The sequence below is a fragment of the Corapipo altera genome, unplaced genomic scaffold, assembly GCF_003945725.1.
Source record: "Corapipo altera isolate COAL_440 unplaced genomic scaffold, ASM394572v1 180, whole genome shotgun sequence".
NCBI lineage: Eukaryota > Metazoa > Chordata > Aves > Passeriformes > Pipridae > Corapipo > Corapipo altera.
This window is the reverse complement of record NW_020884915.1, coordinates 2,657,341-2,672,129: the sequence shown is the minus strand read 5'-3', so window position 1 is coordinate 2,672,129 and position 14,789 is coordinate 2,657,341. Positions and strand designations below refer to the sequence as shown.

At 41.1% G+C, this 14,789-nt stretch overlaps 1 protein-coding gene across 2 annotated transcripts in view; it reads left to right on the top strand.

Annotated features, from left to right (window-relative positions):
• DOCK1 (dedicator of cytokinesis 1) overlaps positions 1 to 14,789 on the top strand; it is a 280,476-nt gene that overhangs the window by 50,627 nt on the left and 215,060 nt on the right. For both annotated transcript variants that reach the window (XM_027655183.1, XM_027655182.1), the window contains exons 18-23: positions 19 to 202; positions 5,258 to 5,355; positions 8,820 to 8,909; positions 9,386 to 9,486; positions 11,063 to 11,197; positions 14,640 to 14,748. In XM_027655183.1, the coding sequence (XP_027510984.1) occupies positions 19 to 202; positions 5,258 to 5,355; positions 8,820 to 8,909; positions 9,386 to 9,486; positions 11,063 to 11,197; positions 14,640 to 14,748 (717 nt within the window). The remainder of the gene's footprint in view (positions 1 to 18; positions 203 to 5,257; positions 5,356 to 8,819; positions 8,910 to 9,385; positions 9,487 to 11,062; positions 11,198 to 14,639; positions 14,749 to 14,789) is intronic.

Genomic DNA, 14,789 nt, shown 5'->3' with positions numbered 1-14,789 from the left:
TTTAAAACATCACTGCAGGCAGAAGCCAAGAAGCTGGAGGATGCCTCGACCTATCTGAGTCTGCCTTCCACCAAAATAGAACTGGAGGAAAAGGGACACTCAGCAACAGGGAAGAGCATGCAAAACCTTGGGAGCTGCACCATCAGCAAAGACTCTTTCCAGATTTCTACTCTAGTTTGTTCAACAAAACTTACCCAGAATGGTGAGTTCATGGAACTGCTGGAGCTTCTGCTCCTCACAGTAGGAGTTGGGTTCTGTGCACTGACTTCCCTGCCTTCTCCATCTCCCTTCCTCTGTGAGTGGATGGTGGTTGTTTGTCTTGAATTACATTGTCTGGGTGCAGCAAAAGCATCTCCTGAGTTTGTGTGTTATCCAGCCTTTGTTTTGCTTTAAAGCAGTAAAAGTCTCTGAGCAAACAGAAGAATCCCAAGTTAAATGGGAGCAGGGATGCTGTTTGCCATATAGCTGAGACTTTAATCCTGAAATACACTGCAAGCAGGCTCTGTGGGATTGCACTTTTCCTTGGCTATGAAGGCTAGCACTAAGGGAGAGGGTGAGTTTGCTTTCAAGAGGAGGTGATATCACAGCTCTGCTCCCAAATAAGCTGGTTTATGTTATTTCCAAGGTGCAATACCCAGATCTTACACCCGAAGAAAGCTCTGATGTTTTCTCCTCTCATGCAGAAGGGATGTGAACATGAGAATGTGTTGCATGGAGGTCACTCTTAGGTTCACACACGAACACAGGCTGCTGGCAGCAGAGTTGGCATATTTTACTTCTTTTAAATAAAACTTGCCTTCTCTACATTTTTCCTGTGTATTTGTCAGCTGGCTCAGTGCATCCAAAGGCTGGGGAAGTCAGAGCTGATGGCAGCCACCAAAGCAAATATTTCACATTTGCAGACTGTGCCCTCTGTGCAATTTTTGTACTCGGTTGCCATGGAGTGATCCCTTGTTCTCGTGGCGGCTCCAGCAGCAGACTGGGAGTGTGGGTGGGTCACTGAGCCGGGAGTGAGTCATTCCAGGGAACGGGATCGCTCTGTCGTGACTCAGGAGAGGGGATGGATCAGCTGGGAGTTGAGCTTGTGCACGAGGGGAGCTTGGGATGGGGGGGGGTGGGTGGGAATAATGATGAGATTGGCACGTTAATGAGTTTCCCTGTGTCCAGGGGGAATGCCACGGGCAGGGAATGCCACTGCTCGGGTACAACTTCGGAGGCAGCTCCGAGTTTATTGCGGGGTTTCCAGCGGCACTTGCCGGGTGTTTCACATGCAGAGCACATCGGATCCACTGCAGCCTGGCAGGCTGGGAGCCTAAGAGGGCGTTTAGCAAAAAACTGGGCTGTGGTTTTAGGATTTCAGAGCAAAGATGGGATCGTAGCTTCACAGCAACACACTGGGAATGGGGGCTGTGGAACACAGGAACCAGCACATGGGATTGAGCTGCTTTTTGTGATATTGGTGTTGTTTTTCCCCTCAGTCTTCCCTGGTGCTTGTTAGTAATTGGAAGTATTTCATGGTGATCAATATATTGATGTTGCCTTCACAGGGCTGTTAAAATTAAGACTGAGCATTGTTTTCAGCCTTAATTTGCATGTAGTTTGCTTTGAAGGTCTGATCTTTGTTTAGTGTTGCTGTTAATTGTCTGTGAAACTTTCCTCTAAGTTGCCAAAGTCTTGTCTTTTCTTCAAAGTATTGTGACATTGTTAAACGAGATCACCACGTGTCCTTGAGTGGTTTAGAAAAGAAGCAAACAAAAAAATCATCATTAAATTCCTCTCTCAAGTATGAATTTTCATCTGAAAGCTGGCAGTGCTCTTCACAGGACAATTTCTGAAGCCGATTTTAAGTTTTGTAAAATTGTCGTTTAATAATACTCCTTTAATTTTCTTAAAAATAAGTCAGTGAAAATACGTGATTATCCTCATTTACCAAAATGTTCAGCCAAAACACATTTTTTTTCCTTTTGCTCATCTGTAATAGTTCTTTCTTCCCCCCTGCAAGCATCTTAGAATTGGCTTTAAGACTAAATTTTAGTAATTCTGAAAGTATGTGGATAAATCACTTTGCTTTTTCTGCGTGGTGTTTGATGGTGCAAAGTACTTCAGTTTTCTATAATCTTTAAAGTTATTAATGTTGTTTTTCATTAGTCTCCAAAATAAGAAACTGGTAAGAATTCAGCTTTTTTTTCCTTTTTTTTTTTTTTTTGAAAGAACAATATATGAAATATCTACTTAATTAACTTGAGCAGTTGTCAGTGATTTGAGGCAAAATATAATAGAGCAGCACATTCCGTGGCCTTATCCTGGATTTTACATTGAATTTTTAGGAGGAATAGTGATGTCAGACAAAGAGGAGAAGCCCATACCCCCAGAGCCTGTGACAGTAAATCCTAGTGGTGCCTCTTCCAGGACTAACAGGATGGATGTCCTTTTATTAACAGGATGTTGGGAATAGAAACTGATATTGCTGGAAAAATGTCCTGTTTACCAGTAACCAGGAGCTGGTGCTCTCCCCATGGATTTGCTGTGGTGAAGGATCCAGGGCACCTCTAAGGCTTATTCAGAGAATTCCTGTCTTTTCTTTTCTACCTGAAGGACTCAAAGCTCTAGATAATAGTGGCTGTTACTTAACTGGAGTCAGGACTTTGAGGAACCAAGGAGACCAGGCTTTTGGAAAAGAGTTGAGAGGAATTTGGCTAAGTCAGTCAGCACAGTTGATAATTAAAAAAACTCCAAAACAACACACAGTGTGACAAATTCAGCTGCTGTAGTGGCATAAAAAGTGAAGCTGTAAGTATAGAGTTAAAATAAGTCATAAAATGGAAAATCAAATGTTAAAGAAGAAAGATAATTTCAAAGAACGGGTGGAAATTTAATTTGAGTGGAAGTATTATCAAACTGCAGTGACTGGGCTTTGAGAAGAATTTGGGTACATCTGTAGGGAAACCTTTGCATGGATACAGGTCAAGGAAAGTATGTAACCAGGAACTTGGGCTGTTTTCTTCCAACTGTAAGTGCTATGCAAAGAACAATCCCATATGGAGTCAATATAATAATAAATCACATTAATAAAGCAAAGTTGTTCTTGGGTACTTGGCATTCTGGATGTTTGTTTAAACCCTTTGCAGTTGGAAATCACAGAATCCCAGACTGATTTGAGTTGGAAGGGACTTTAAAGCCCATTCAGTCCCACCCTCTGCCATGAGCAGGGACACCTTCCACTAGCCCAGGCTGCTCCAAGCCCTGTCCAGCCTGACCTTGGACTCTTCCAGGGATGGGGCAGCCACACCTTCTCTGGGCAACCTTGTTCTATCTTCCTGATGTTTTCTAATCTCACATTTCACTTGACCTGGGCTGACTTCAATATTCTCATTTACTGCATTCTTTCACTGTATTACCTTACACAGACCTACAAAAAGAGTGGGATTCACTGACTGAGTGGTGCTTTGCTGGGGTTTTAGTGCTTGCACTAATAGAGTGAATGCCCATTTTTTTCTGTACTCTGTATCTTATTTTTCTCTTCCTGGAAGTTGGGCTGCACTGACATTTTCTGTTCACATATGTATATTCATTTAGCATTTGCTCTGTCATCACGCTGAGAGTACACGTGGATTTGTTTTCTTGGGGCAATCCATGATGCTCTTTGGAGATTGTCTGTGGGCTGGCTTTTGTTCAGATCATTTCTTCTGTCAAGCTGATGCCTTGTTAGAAGTCAGACTGGAGCCAAATTCAGTGGTGGAAAACTGATATAAATATACTCATGAAACAATTTGGATAACTCATGGAGGCATCTTTGCTTTCCTTCCAGAAGGAATTTTTCTGTTAATGTTGAGTTTCTAAGACTTTGGGTTCAGGTACAGACTTGTAGGATATATTAAAAAAAATGGGGGAGTGGGGGACTTGGATTGTTCAAAGCTTTAATGTTCCCAAAGAGATGATGAGAAGGCTTGGTTTGAGTGCTGCTCAGAGAGGAGTCTGTCCAAGGAGACCTGCAGTCCTTTCCACTGGAAATCATTTTATTTACTGCTTAGAATGAAAGATTTTGGGAAAATATAGCAGCTACTTTGGGTCTCTGCAGATAATTTCCAGAAAATACTCTGCAGATTCATGCCTTGGTAAACACTGTGCTAGTTACTTTGGAATTCTGAATAAAAGAAGTGAGGAGGTATTGGTTCAGAGAAACTGCCTGATTGAAGTTACTTTGGGCAGAATTCACATAATATGAACCATTTTGGGAGGTGGTTAATGTGCAGTAGTGATCCAGGGGCTGAACTGAAGACAGGCAATCTTTAAATTAAAATAATAAAATTATTTAGTTTGGAAGAGACCTCGAAGATGATCAAGTTCAGTCTCTTATTGAAGGCTTCTCCTGGGCTTGACTTACTGCTGGTTTGTTTTGTGCCAAAAACTGCCCTTTTATGGGGCAGGGAGGATTTTTTCCCTGAGGCTGCTGTGGTAGGATGAACATGAGGATTTTGGGTCTGTGGTCAGTTCAGCCTCTCAGCAGATGCTGGGGTGGGTTTGCCTCACTGGGGCTCCAGTGTGGGTGTTCAGTGTGCTGCTGCTTTGTAGGGGAGCCCCAACTGTGAGTTCCTCTGGAGTTTTCCCTGAAGGAAACTTTAAAGTGACTAACAGGGAGAACTTGCCTTCTGTATTCCCTTATTTCTCAGGGAATGTTTAAGTGACAGGATCTTAATAATGCAGACTTTGGGGATAAGGCCATTTGCATGATTTGATCTGTACCCTCAGTGTCCATCACTTGAGAGCAACCCAGCAATTATTCATCACACAGCTTTCCACTGAATTCATTTAGTTTGCAACTGTTTGCCTTGCATTGTGCCTTATTTTCTTTTCAGTTTATTCAGTGAGAGCAAAGAAGCTGGAAACATTAAAGCTGGGAGAGTCACTGCCCTGTAGATATGACTGTGTTGGTGGCTGACTAATTTCATTTTGGCATCTTTTTCAAAATACACAACTGTTGTGTACAACAAATTAAAACCCAGGGACCAGACTTCCTTGGCCTAGATTTTCATGCTGATATTTCAAAAGCTGGCTGCTTTTCTGAAAGCCTTTCAGAGTTCTGTCATGGTAGAAGGATTGTACAAGTTTTCTGCAGTGTCAGAGCACACCAGAAATATGTTGTTGTCCAGTGGAAAAGGCTGAGGTAAGGAGGTAAAACTGTTTGTCCTGAATGTGGTTATGGAGAGTGAGGGAAGGTAAATATCCTGCATGATATAATTGGTTTTCTTATTCCTAGTTGATCTCTTGGGACTTCTGAAGTGGAGATCTAACACGAACCTGCTGCAGCAGAACTTGAAGCAGCTGATGAAAGTCGATGGTGGTGAAGTGGTTAAGGTAACAAGTTCATTTCTTTAAAAAGAAATTTGGTTTCTTTAAAAATAAACTTGGTATCGTAATTTTCCTGAATCCCCTATTTTGAGGTATTTGTTTCCCTACACTCTCCCCCTCAACCTCACTTGCATATTAAATTGCAGCCAGGTATCTCAGCCTTCAGGAGGCTGATGCCCCTCTCCCTGCCCTCACAGAACATTTTAGATATTGAGGACTGATAAAACACACAGAAAATACACATTTCTGAAAATATAGTTTGTTTTTTTTAGCACTTTGGTCAATTTTTATATACAGATTCATGAAGGCAAAAGGGGTCTTTCTTTGCAAGATTAAAACATCTTGGAATTCTTATATGGATGTGCAATGCAATCCTACTGTGTGTTGCTGTTATTTTTTTGTTTTTAAAATACTTCTTCTGGAAATATTTAGCTGAGCCAAGTTATTTACATTTGCCAAGGCCACTGAGTGATTGTAGGGTTGTACATAAAGCTGTGGAAAAGGGTAGACTGGGACTTTATTGAATGTGTTGTAATAAATCAAGTCTGAAAGAGTGTCAAAAGATGTATTGGGGACAGATGACCCTTAAGGGCCTGGAGTGTTGTTTCCTTACATCAGTGGATTTTTATTTGGTTCATAGGAGTGTAATGAATGCCTCAGCTTGGAGTAATTTAAACCATCTGGGAATGCTGATGTTCCTTGCTGAGGGTGGTGAAAGTGGGATCTCACACGATTTGGTTCTCGGGAAGGTTCTACCTGTTGTGGATCACTTGACAGGAACACACTGGACACTGGTTCTGGCTCCTGCCAAGCACTGTCGTGGCTCTGTCATCTGTGATTTTCCCTCTTCTCCAAATGTGACACCTGAGGGGGTGTGGCAGGTTACTGTGGGATGGGAGTTGAGGATTTTATCAGGATGAAGCACAAATGAGGTTTAAGTGAAAGCAGTACCAGGAAGTTCTCCAGCTGGCACGTGCTCAGGACTCATGGGCTGATATTCCCTTCTCTCTGTTGCACAGGGATCTGAGCAGAACTGGATTCATGCATAGGACAGAAGAGGGAGTGTTTAATATTGCTCCCATCACCATTTTTATGCCTTTTTTTTTTTCTTTTTTTGGAAGACCACTGTTTACATTATCCATCTGTCACAGGATCTTTGTGCAGCCTGCTCTGTTGCAATATTTAGTTTGTAACTGGTCCTTTCTATTTCTCCAGCTTTTTTTGTCCTTCAGGTTTTTAAATACATGGTACAGTCTATGTATATTAAAGTATTGATGTGATAAAATATATTCATATTTTCTGTTAGGCTGTTTCTTAAAACTCCCAGTAAAAGGCCTTTGCCTACTGGTGTTCATTTATTGCTAAGTAGAGATCAGCCAAGATACTCACTCTGTGATTTACAGCTTCCATACACTGTGGATACAGTCAATGTTATCTCCCTTTCCCAGAGGTTTCAGCTCCATTTGTGCAGAGAGTCTTTAGAATATGAGAATGTAAACTAATAGTCTAGAAATTATTCATGCTACCTGAGAAATGTTGTCCTGCCACTTCACACAGCACAGGCATCTGCTCTGTGCCCTTCTTGCTGTTACATCAAGTCCTTGGGAACAGATTTAAAACTTGAACTCTGCTAATGAAAGTCAGTATTTGATACCTAAATGTGAAATGGAGACTTGATCAGTCTTGACAAGGCCTTCCAACCATCCTTTGGATTCAAGGGGGCTCCGTGTGTGGGACCTGAGAGTACAACTTCTCTTCAAACCAAAGAGGAACTTCTCCTGTCAAGGCTCAAAACTTTACTCTTTCCTTCCTGCCAGCCAGTTAAATCACAGTCACTTAGAATTGCAGAATCATTTAGGTTGGAAAAGACCTCCTAAGATCACTGAGTTCAACCTTCAGACCATGGAGTCCAACCTTTAATGTGCTTTAATTGCACGTCTTCTTTAAGCAACTGGGGTTTTTTTTGCCCCCACATCCTTTAGTGAAATTATGACCTGGATCTCCCCCAGGACTGAAGTCTAAAATGAGCTGCCAGAATTTTGCTTTTTCTGGTTTTTCATCCTCAAATATTAGTAGCATGAATTGTGGCTGTATTCACTTGGTTTCAGTTTGGCATTCAGTTGCTATATTGAGGTTAAATCCTGACATTTAATTGTAGATTTAGTAGATCAGGTGAATCGTGTTTGATCCAGAAGACCCATTGCATAGATACACATTTTTAAAGGAGGAAGCTGAGAGTCAGGCTGATTTTTCCATCTCTCCCACAGGGTGTATAATCTCTCTTTGTAGCTGCAATCTCAGGAATCAATTTGCTTCTGCTGGTTGAGATGTTCTTCCCCAGCTGCACCTTGTCCTGTCTACAAGGCAGAAAGTATTTTTACTTCATTTTACTTTGCTGTGGGGGTGGTGAGGCCCTGGCACAGGTTACCCAGAGAAACTGTGTCTGCTCCATCCCTGAAATTGTCCAAGGCCAGGTTAGATGGGGCTTGGAGCAACCTGGGCTGGTGCAAGGTGTCCCTGCCCGTGGCAGGGATAGTAGAACAACGTGGTCTTTAAGGTCCTTTCCAACCCAAACCATTCTGTTATTCTGTGATTCACTGGAGCCCAGCACAATCCTTTCTCAACCACAGCTAACCCGAACTGAGGCTGTGATCCGTCCTTACTGTGCCTTAGGAGCCTTTTTTTGTCAGCTGGAGGAACAACTTGTTCAGACACAGAACCCTGTGCTGATAACCCTAATGAGTATCTCTGGGCTGTGTGTGGATCACTGGCTGTCACTGGGAAGAAATTCTGGAATTACACAGGTGTCAAACAGCTTTTCTCCCTCTGCTTGCCTGGAGCCCCCAACACTAATCTGCTTTTCCTTTCGTGTTGCACAGATGAGGGTGCCCAGCCCAGGGGGTGGTGAAGACCTTCCTCTGTAGGTTTGGGGCTGGGGCAGCAGGTTGTGTGCTCTGCTTCCCATGCCTGCATGTGTGATCCCGTTGGGAATTGTGGCTCTGAGTGGGTGCAGCCCTGAGAAGGGATGTGCTGTGAGCCTTCCCTTACTCAGCTCCGAAGTTGCTGAGGATGACTGGATTTATTGGCATGAGACTCAGTTGCTTGTCTGGTTTGTGCTCTGAAATATGACATTTTCAGCAATGCATGATCCTGGTGACTCTGTGCTGGATCTGGAGTTGGGAAATACATTTTGTTGATTCACTATAATAAATTAAACTCCTTGTTCAGCTGTACCAAGTGTGATTTCTGACTTTTTTTTTTTCTCTTTGAGTGATGATGTATGTATAGATAATCAACTTCACTAAAAAAGTAATTTGCTGAAAAGAAAAAATGTGAAGCTTTCTCCTTTTTTGCTAACTTTTAATCTTTGTAGAAGTACAAATGAAAGCAGATATAACTGTAGAAGCTTTTGCAAAATCCAAATTATAATTTTCCTTTTAAAATCTGATGAGCTGTGTATTTATTTGTAGTTTCTTCAAGATACATTGGATGCACTTTTTAACATCATGATGGAGAATTCAGAGAGCGACACCTTTGACACTTTAGTGTTTGATGCTTTGGTAAGTTTGCATTGGGGATGGACTGAAATGTAGGTACTGAAATGGTGAATAAATGCAACAAACACGGTGTAAACGATGGAATAAAGTTTACTAATGAAAAAGATCCTAACTGTTAATTATTATTTAATTAAAATATTATATTGGAAGGTTCAGTTGGACTTTATCCAAGGGGGGTTGTATTACATCATGTCATCCCCCCAGAAAATAAGGAAGCAGTCAAATCCGGTTGTTTTAGTGGGTGAACAGCAGAATTCAGGACAGAAACAGAAAAATCTGTGCTTAGAACAGAAAACTTAGTTATAAGCAAGGAGTTTTCACAGGGAAGAAGAATATTTATATATTAGGAGGATAATCAGGAGCCAGAGGCTGTGTTTTTAGAGTCTGTAATGTGTCTTCTCTGAAAAGAAAGGTGACTGGACAAAATGCAAGATGATTTTTTTTCTTAGAATAACACAATAATCGTGCTGTATTTTCAGGTATTTATCATTGGACTGATTGCTGACAGAAAATTTCAACATTTTAATCCTGTCTTGGAAACCTACATTAAGAAGCATTTCAGTGCTACGTTGGCCTACACGTAAGCAGGAAAATCCAGTTTTCCTAACGTGGCTTGGATAACTTTCCCAGATAATGTCATTTAGTTACTTGTTTGTGTAGGCTAGTTAGGAATGTGCCCACAGAGCCTGGGAGGGTGAGAGGTTCTTGAAGAAGATTGGATGTGTTTCTTGAAATAATGTTGCTAAAACTTTGAGTCATCTAAAAGGCTGAAGTCTTGACTGTGTTGTAATGATGAAGGGAATGATTTGACACTTTCAGGAGTGGTTTTGTAAGGAAAATATAAGCAATTCTCACACTTGAGAAGGAAATCATGTCCATTTAAGATGCTTTAAATAGAGATGGTTTGGTGCATTAAATTGACATTCTACCCTGGATTATCCACGTTGCTGCCAGTTTGGGGAGGAAGCAGTGGAGAACAAAAAAGCAAAAGTCCATTATTTTTGTTGTCTTAAGCGTTTTTTGACAATTGGGATCTTTGCTGCTGCTTTAGACTGTTAGTGTGGGTATCTTTGCAGTGGTGGGATGCACTTTGCAACAAAGTGTCTATTAAGTGACCAGAAAATGTTTGAAAATATTGATTTAAAATTGTGGAGAATTAGAGAATCATGGAATCACAGAATATCCTGAGTTGAAAGGGACCCACAAGGATCATCCAGTCCAACCCCTGACCCTGCACAGGACACCCCAACACACATAGAATCACCCAGGTTGGGAAGAGCTCCAAGATCAAGTCCAACCTTAAACTCCTGCCCAAGTTTGCTGAAGTAAGAGAGGCTGCACTGACAATATCAAAGTGAATACTTGAAATTCCTGGGTAGTTTTCTCCTATTTCAGCAAATCCCCAGATATCCAGATTTCTGTCTGCTCTGTTGTTTTCTGTTAGGGGAGTATAATGTTGTACTTGTTTACTTTTCCTGAGGATGTTGGATCATGCAGTTGAGCTGGGATGGTTTAAAATGGAATTGCTGGTAGTTCCATTAAAATCCTGATTTATATTCATTGGAACGGAGGTAGCTGAAATGGGATTATTTTGAAAATTGTTTCACTTTTTGAGTTTGATAGGCTTCAAAATGGGGAAGAAGGGAATTTCCAGCTGGTTATATACATTTTTTGAGACATAAATTTCACAAATTTCAGCTTAAAATCCATGGGAAAGCTTTGTGAAGGGAAAGCCTTGTTGAATGAAGAAACTCATATTTTTTGTGTTAACATTGTTAGTACTTCAATTAATTATTGTTATTTTGATCATTACTTTTATGTATTTATAAATATTATTTTGACTATTAATACATAGAAAATTTATTTCTAAACATTATGTATTTATTATTAGTAAGTGCATCTGTATAAAAGCCTAAATCTGAATAATCCTGAATATCCAGCAGAAAATAAGTCAAATGTATTTCTTGTATGTCATGCTCTGATTTTATTTTTTTTCAAGAATAGGTTGCAGCAGAAGCAAGAACATAATGAGTTTATTAGTTGCATAATTAATTCTGTAACTTTGTGGGCACATAATTTGTCTTGAAACCTTTAAAAATCCAAACTCTTCTCCATGAACATACTTGTAACTGGAATGTGGTTTTGTATTTAAACAGCAAACTGACCAAGGTTTTAAGAACATATGTGGACAATGCTGAGAAGAGTGGGATCACTGATCAGCTCTTCAAAGCCATGAAAGCCTTGGAATACATCTTCAAGTTCATAGTCCGGTCCAGGATATTGTTCAATCAGTAAGTACAGCAGATGCTAAAACCTCCTGTAATGCCACTGCCAATATTGCTCAGAAAATAACCAGATTTTCTAATGCTACAGTTAAAGTTGCTCAGAAATATCTGAAGTTGTCATAACTTATTTCAGGAGGTTTTTCCCTATGAGCCAGGCAGGTTTCCTTAACACAGATATGTATTTCAAGTAGCAGTGAACTGGTAAAATCATGATAGTTTACGTCTCTGAATGAATAGAGCTTGTCATTATTTGAGGAGAAGTTCTGTTACTGTATTGTGTTTTATACACAAATGTTAAAGAAGTTATAAACCAAACTGATGATATATTCAGCCTCAGATTGAGTCATTTTACTACTTGTTACCCATGGTAACAACCTTATTACAGGGGATTTATGGAGAGCTCTTGTGTTACCATCTCCACCAACCTTCCTCTAATTTAGACATTGTAATTTATTTCTGGAGGAGTCCTGCTGTGAGATTCATAAAATACTGGATGTCACTTCCACTGTTGCAGGTCCCACAAATCACTTTAAAACAGAAAAAAAAAAAAAATTACCTCTTGCTGCAGATTAGATTTACAGACAATATGACCCTCTGGAACTGTCCGTGGGATTTCCTTGTGTGAAGCACTAATTCACAGCTCTTTAGTGTTGGGAAGACTCAGCTCTCAATGCCAAGGGATTAATCAGCAAAATTACTGAATGCTGAACGACACCATGATTTGTTCTGCTGTAGGATTAAAGTCCTGCCTGGGGTGTGTGATTTGGAGTGATTGTAATGCAGGAGTGTGGCAGTGGGCTGAAATATCACTGAGGTTCTACTGAGAAATCACCATGAGCAGGCTGAGTCTTTTATTAAAAAATATAACATATTTTTAACTTGAGGAATATGGTGGTGGACTGAATATATGGGGCGTTTTAGCAGTGGAATTGCGGGCAAGTTTCAGTTCTGGATAAGCACATAGAAGCCTTGTTCATCTAGTTAAAGGCTGGTGGCACATCTGTTTGTTCAGTATATCAAGGTTTATAAAGGCAAGGTTTATAAAGTGACCTTTAGAAATATCTTTATTTGATTTCCTCAGTAATGATCCCAGTGGTTACGGTGTATTTACAACAGTCTTAAAATTTTGAAGGCAGTGCTAGAACTTGGTGTAATCCTGGTTCTCTCAGAGCTGCAGAGTTTTTGTGCATTACAAGTATATTAAATAAATACCTGTTATTAACTGACAGCAGAAACACATTTGTGAATACCTTGTTTATTTTTATTACAACTTCCTTTTTGAAAGGCAAAGCTTTTTGTCTGAAGCACTTTGATTTATTGGACTGTCAAGTTTAGTTACGCTTTGTGCTGGTATTAGTTTCACCTCTCTAATCTGTTCAGGGGGACAGTGAAATCCATTATTGAAATTAGGAGTTAACAAGTTATTTGTCCTGCATAACCCCCAGTTTTAGCCTAAAAGGGGAGAATAGGAGTTTGCAGTGCAAAATAACACCTTTTTTTTTTTTTTTTTCTGTAGCATTCATTTCCTCTGGGTCCTGGTTAAATAGCCTTTTTTAATATCTGGGGCTCCCAAAGGTTTCTGAACACAGCATTAAAAATGATCCACATTAGTTTGAGTGTAAAGCAGCAAGAACATTCTGAACTCTGGGTTTATCCTTAGAAAAACCCTTTTCCTGCTGTAATTTGTGATCCATCATGATGTAGCTTTAGAGTGGGTATTGGGAAGAAATTCTTCCCTGTGAGGGTGGTGAGGCCCTGGTCCAGGTTGCCCAGAGAAGCTGTGGCTGCTCCATCCCTGGGAGTGTCCAAGGCCAGGTTGGATGGGACTTGGAGCAACCTGGGATAGAGGAAGGTGTCCCTGCCCAGGGCAGGGAGTGGAACTGGTTGAGCTTTAAGGTCCCTTCCAACCCAAACCATTCTGAGATTCAGTGGTCTTGAAACATGAAGAAATAGTACAATGATTGTACCTAGAAAACCCTGGGTGTGGTGCTCTTTGGGAGCTGCAGACCACAATCAAGACCTTCCTACTGGGTTTAATTCCAGAATAAAATGGAGGAAAGTAGAGGGGAATTGAACTTTTGCTGGGAGCTGCTCTAATGGGTTTTAGTGTAAAGGGTTTGAGGGGGTTCAGAGACTGAGCTAATGGAACCAAGGATGGCTTTGGAAGCCCAGTTGTTGTTGCATGAAACTCTTGGAAGCAACCAGAGTTGACTGGGTAAATAGGGGGTTTTAATTGGGGAAGGAGTCATAGAATCATGGAATGGTTTGGGCTGGAAGGGGCCTTAAAGCCCATCCACTTTCACCCTCTGCCGTGAGCAAGGACACCTTCCCCTAGCTCAGGTTGCTCCAAATCCCATCCAGCCTGGCACTGAAATTCTATCTGATGCTTATAAACACCCCTGCTTAGATTTAATCTGGATGCCAGATCCCTTTTTATTTTGGTCATGATAAGTCTGTGTAACCCTGACACAGTGAGTCATACTCAGTGCCACAGGAGGAGAACAAGTTTTAAAATATTTATGTGGAACTAGGGGTCTTCTCCCCCTTGCTTTCCACTGAGAATTATCTCATCCTACACCTGAAGCAGAGATAAATCTGCATTTAAAATACTCTGAGAGTTTCAGGAACACTCATTCCTGTGCTGTATCAAACCAGTGGACCAAGGTCTTCAGCTTGGCTGTACATTTTGTGTCTTTAGTGTTGCTCAGTGATCTCTGGGCAGTTTTTATCCCCCTGAAAGCATCTGACAGAAAGAGAGAGGGGGGTCTCTGTGGGCAGATGAGCTCTGAAGATTCCTGCCTGAAGGCACAGGGACCTGCCTTGTGAGTTTGAGCTGTGGATTAGTCATTCTTCTGTGGCAGCTGTACTGACTGTTTGGGAAACTGAGCCTGAAATTAGTGGTGGAACACAACTTCAGTGCTTCCTTCCCACAGGAAACAAAAGGGTGTTTTTCTAGCAAATAGTGGATTGATGGGCTTTTTCTTTCTTTCACAGAGTTTAAGGTCACTCACCTTAGGCCACTGGTAGATTTTAATGCTTGCTGGCAAGTTGTCTGGATGCTTTGTGGCTTCATCATGGGAGAGCTGCTTGGCAGTGGTTCCCCCAGACATCTGCAGGGTGGAGAGACACCCTCCCACTGCTGCGTGGGCTCCTGGAATTGGGTCACTGCTGAGGGATTCACCATGACTTGAAGGCTGAAACAACAATCCTGGATGTGGCATTTTACCATAGGAAACTTTAAAGTAAAAATCTGTTGCTCCTGCCTGGCCCAACCTGGTCAGTCTGTCTTGTCTTCTGAAAGAAATTTTTTTACTTCAGTGAAGAAACTTGTAGAAATTCTTGAAAAAATGTGACACAACAAATGGTCATCTGTCACTTGAATAGAGTTTTTAAAAAGTGGGTTTCCACTGTGGTTGGATTGGGCTTATGAAATGTAATTCTTTTTCAGACTTTATGAGAACAAAGGAGAAGAAGCTTTCAGGGAGTCTCTGCTGCAGCTCTTCAAGTCCATCAATGAGATGATGAGCAGCAACTCTGATCAGACTGTCATAGTGAAGGTTTGTACTTCCCACAGCTCCATTTTGGCTTTACTTTTACA